Here is a 5,486-nt window from a genome sequence, read left to right as displayed (position 1 = left end):
TTAGCATTGTTCTAAACTCACTAAAACTTGTGAAATTTGAAGTTTAACCGTGACATTTCGTCATGTTTCGCGCTTGTTAAAACCTTGTAATTTATAGACATATATATAATATATAATATTTAATATACAACGAAATAAATTCACGGAATTAAGGCCATGTTTAAGTTTTTCCATTACCGATATTATTTGTTTCTCAGTTAGTTTTGTGTTACTCATACTTCAATTTAATTATAAAATATAAACTGAAAATTATTTTTTTTGTTTCGTACTTCAATTTATTTGTCAGAATTGTTCAAGTTGTTTCTTGACTACGCGCTTTCATATTTGATTAGCTCACTAATGCTAATCTTTTTGACGGGCTCACTAATGTTAATTTTAAATGACTGTTATATTAATTTTATAATTTCTAGTTCATATCTTGATTTGAAGATGTTTATGTCTCGGATAATTCCTTCAACACATACTGTCCGAAGGAGAAATCCAATGGCCCTCCCTCTTTTTTTCTTTGTTTTTTTTTTCATTTCTTTTTTCATTCATTTGAGATGTTTATGTTTTGGATTACCGGAAGTGCCCGAAAAGTAGTATCGAAGCTATCTTTCGATGATGTTATGTTATTGGTTTGTATTCTATCCATATCAATATAACATTATGCTTTATATTTGTTTTTTTCTGAAAAAATAAATAACGTTCAAGAAATGTTTTGTAATTAGATGATTATTTCAATAATGTTATACTTATTAAGGACAAAATTACAAATCCCTGTACTCAACTAAAATCATATAAGTCTCCCTAAACTAAAAAAAAATCAAAAAATAAAAAATCATAAAAGCCAAATATTTACTTTAACTTGCATACACCAAACTCTAGATCATTTGTTTTCCTTAAAAAAAAAAAACTATAAACCTCGCCATGTGCTGGGTCTAACCTGGACCCCGACCCATGGTCAACCGGGCGATTAGCCGATTGACACTCGTAAACCGTAATCATAGTTATAAATGTGAATGAATGTGATTGAATATAATGAAATTGTAATGTATTTTTATATAAAATGTTAAATTTTGAAATGTTATATATTTTTTACTGAATAAATGTGATATATTTTTTATTAATATAATAAAATATTTGATAGAATTTTTACAGCAAATCTTTATTTTTTAATTTAATTATTATTATAAACAATAATTGTTTTTTAAAAAAAATAAAAAGTTCGGCCGAGACCCAAAGATTAAAAAGGTCGGTTTTTGTCGAACCGGACCGGGCCCATGACTAGTTCTACAAAAGAAAAATCTGAACCATGTAACGTCATCTTTATTTGTTTGACTCTCGAAAAAGCTGGGCTGGCTCACAAGTCGCAACCTTCATCCAAATTCTTGATTCTTCTTCTTCCATGGCTACATTTCCACGGATTTTCGTTTTCCTCTTCCTCTTCTTCTTCTCTGCCGCCCTTCAATTCTCTCAATCACTTGGAGCAAATGAGGGACCCTACAAGGAATTGATGAGCTACGGCTTCCCATTGGGTCTTCTCCCCACAGGCGTCAGTTCCTACACCATCAACCGCACTTCCGGTGTGTTCTCCTTGCATTTGGGGGAATCTTGCCGTGTGACGTTGCCTCCCGATAATTACCTGGCTACCTACTCCCCTACGATCACGGGAAAGATAGTGGAGAATCGGATTGCTGAGCTTCAAGGGATCAGCGTTAGGGCGTTTTTCAAGTGGTGGGGTATCACTGGGATTAGATCTAGCGGCCAGGATTTGGTGTTCGAAGTTGGCGTGGTTACTGCCAAGTATCCTTCCAAGAATTTCGATCGCTCCCCTGACTGCGAGGGACGCCGTTCTGCTTCTTCGTAATGGTTTGTATCTCTGCCTCTGGTTTTTGTAATAACGTCGTTCGAATTGTTCGGTATAATCGATGCCTCCGCTGCCCTCTTTTTGGGGTGGAAATTGGGTGTTTTTAGATTTTTTTGGATGATTAGGGTTTTTGCCCTCGATTGGGATTCAATTTTCAGATTCTTATTTTAGATTACCCTTTTTTATGTTAGTTGTTGATTCCGGTAGGAATCAGCTGCTTTTGATGGATTCATGCTTGTGGGTGAAGATTTGTGTCTAAAAATGTTGATGTTCCTTTTGACATTTTCAAAATCTGGAACCACCGTGAATATATAATCTTTCTTTCTTAATTTTGATAGTTATTTCAAATTCTGGAACCAACGTGAATATATAATCTTTCTATCTTAATTTTGATAGTTGATTCAAGAAATTTGTGTGTTAATTCACAATCCCTGCATGAGATATTTGCAAAATTGTCACTATATATTTGAATTCCGACTTGATATGGACAAGTTTCTACAATTTTAATTTATGTGCTGTTGATGTAAATGCTTTGCACCTATAATCCAAATTTAATCTTGAACAGATTTTGTTGCCTCTTTGATTACCTTGATATATAACATATTAGAGTGACGTTCTTTCGGCCTATTTTACCATGAGTAGGATTTTACCATTTGATTTGAACATTTTATAAGTGAATATATATATATATATATATATATATATATATATATAGATTTCTTGAAATTTATGTTAGTTGTTGATTCCGGGTGTGAGATTGGCTTAGATTACCCTTTTTATGATAATTGTTGATTCCGGTAGGAATTAGATGCTTTTTATGGATTCATGCTTGTGGGTGAAGCTTCGTGTCTAAAAAGTTGATGTTTGCCCCTTGTTGACATATGGTTTCTATTTTAAATTCTGGAACAAATGTGAATATATAATCTTTCTTTATTAATTTTGATAGTTGATTCAATAAATTTGTGTTATAAAGTTACTGTCTTTACACACTGGAATTACTTAACAATAGTTTACACTAATTTGATATACAAATTGGTAAATTATGGATAAATATTTTATTCCAAGTTATATATTTGATTCACCCAAAGGGGTATGGGTTGATTTTGATTGCACGAGGCAAGACCATTTTATTATCTCTTAATTGTTCATTGTACTGCCCCTTATCAATTGCAACTACGTGATTCTGTTATGTTTCTATCATAAGGTGAGCTAAGGAAATCGGTTATGGTGCTCATTTGATTATTGATATCAGCTTTTTCTCAGTCACATTTTATTTTGTGTGTTTTTTTGTTTTTGTTTTTTTTGCGCGTAATATAGGTATTATATGATAGCTTCCATAAGATTATACAAATTATATTAGAGGCATGGATTTCATTGCTGGGAAAGAACTTCTTGAGTCTGGTCTACATGTTAAAGATCCCTGAAATTGATAAATTTAATAAAAGCAAACACTAGGAGGTCATTTGAGGATTTATGAAAGCCTTAAGAAAGGGGTGACTTAATATTGTTTTAGATACTTAGATACTTAGATGACGGACCCTCTGAGTATAATCAACTTGACCAATATTTAGTTTACAGTCAACCTATTGACTCGAAATCAGGTTGCTTAAATGTTGTCCCAGCTGTAGTTTTCTACATAAAAATGCCGAGGTTTAGGTTGGAGAATCAACAGAATATTCAATTTCTGACAATCCAAGGAAAATCAAATTTGAAGAATGATAGATTTTGTTTCGTAATTGGCAGGAATGGAAGTTTTTGACTGAAGTGTATTCTTCTGTTGTTTTCTCCGAAAGTGATTCATTGTTAAAAGTATCTGGCACTCATCGTAGCATATAAAAGTATCTGGATTTGTTGTTCTTGTGCCATTTGGTAAGACTGCTTGGTCCACGAAAAAAAACTTAGCTTTGCCAAACTCTGAAACTCTACTCTTGCTGTGTGGAACAATTATATGCCAAGTTGGTTCATTTGAATAACTGGTGGTGAGATTTACTCATTTCATTTGTATTGTAAAATTTTGTATTTGGGAACAACAATAGTATGTGACAGTATAGGTTGGATGACCGGGGTTCCTGTTTAAAACCTTTATGTTGCATTTTTTTCGTCATCTATAAGCCTACAGATGTATGTCAACATTTGGCAACATTTGGCCCTTTCTTTTTATGAGTTACTTGAATCTTGTGAGCAACCTGAATGGTACTGCTATATTTGTGGAATGGATTCTTTTGTCTTGAGCGATTACATCATTGCCTATGGCTTTTATCCAAGTACCTTCTAACTAAAATGGTCCTGCAACTCCAGCTCACATTTGAATGTTGTGATGCTCTGCTCTGCTCTGATCTATAATCTGTTGTTTTCCCAGGAAATTGGTTTGAAGCCTTCTGTTGGACAAGTTCTGTGTTATGGATATTTATAAGGCAACTGTTTTGTGATTCACCTGTTTAATAAGCTGTGTACATATTGGCAGCTGTGATGTAACAAGAAATAGGAACCATGGGCACCATGACATGCTTTCTTATGCATTTTGGCCTTAAAACGATTCGTATTTATTGTGGATTGTTGATCTATAATATCGTGGAGCCAGCAATGACTTCTGAATATCATGATGTGCCTAGCAAAAATTAACATTGAAGTTTGGATATGAAAGTGCGTGAGTAATGTGCAAAGCCAAATGTGTATACGATTGAAATCATTGAGAAAACCAGTCAGAAATACATAATTTGACACATGAACTTTAGAAAATAAAGATTGTAAAGGCCGTGCTGCCCCATTCAGAAACAGATAATACAAGAAAAAAAAAAAACTTACCAAACATCAAACTGCTTTTGACATGTCCAAGAATCCAGCATTTCAAATATTGTAATAAGGTTCATTTCAACCTACTTTTATAGGCGCTATCTTTATGATAGATTTATGAATCTTCTTCATTTATCAATACATGCGGAATCCATTAAAAAATAATGATCCCACATTTATTGATAAATGAGAACCCTTAAATGTATGTCAAGACAGTGTCTGTATATGTAGGATTTAATTTACCCTTGTATGAGGTTTTTGCTGAAGACATTCCTAAACAAGAAACTCAGGAAAAAGGAAATGCAGATAGCTAAAGATATTACATTGATAGAAGATTAAGCATGAACAAAAGGAACAAAAGAGAACCCATACCAAATAATTAAAAGCTGCGAATCTGTCTCCTCCTCCTGTTTTGCTTTGTAATCGGTTTGTGTGTTTTCAAAGATATCGACAAGGCATAACACGCAAACTTGTGATAATTAAAACGTTGGTGTTGTGATGTTGTCTTTGATGTTGTCTTTGATGTGTTGGCAACACCAGAGACAATATCAACTAACGTTTAATAAGTTTGAGTTGAAACGTTTAAGAACAATTAATTATGCAGTGGAAATAAATATTAAAATGTTTGATAATTAACACAAAGGATTATTATGGACAAATGCAAGCATTTGTGCAATGTCTTGTGACAAAACAGTTATTAGTAGAAGTCTAGAACCATGCAATATTCAAAAGATCAATAGTATTAATTCATACGAAAAGTCATATTTCTCAACACGTCAGATAAATTGGAATTACACTCTAAAATAATACTGTATTGAAAAAAACCAAATAGTGTAAAAAAAAA

At 33.0% G+C, this 5,486-nt stretch overlaps 1 protein-coding gene across 1 annotated transcript; it reads left to right on the top strand.

The window, feature by feature from the left end:
* The first annotated feature begins 1,321 nt into the window (after nt 1-1,321).
* On the top strand, nt 1,322-4,446 carry LOC140873163 (uncharacterized). Its single transcript, XM_073276166.1, has 2 exons — nt 1,322-1,851; nt 4,209-4,446. The coding sequence occupies exon 1, from the start codon at nt 1,388-1,390 to the stop codon at nt 1,847-1,849; it is 462 nt and encodes a 153-aa protein (XP_073132267.1). The 5' UTR covers nt 1,322-1,387; the 3' UTR covers nt 1,850-1,851; nt 4,209-4,446.
* Nucleotides 4,447-5,486: the final 1,040 nt, after the last annotated feature.

This window comes from Henckelia pumila, unplaced genomic scaffold, assembly GCF_033568475.1.
Source record: "Henckelia pumila isolate YLH828 unplaced genomic scaffold, ASM3356847v2 CTG_525:::fragment_3, whole genome shotgun sequence".
Lineage (NCBI taxonomy): Eukaryota > Viridiplantae > Streptophyta > Magnoliopsida > Lamiales > Gesneriaceae > Henckelia > Henckelia pumila.
This window is presented reverse-complemented; position numbering and strand designations above follow the sequence as displayed.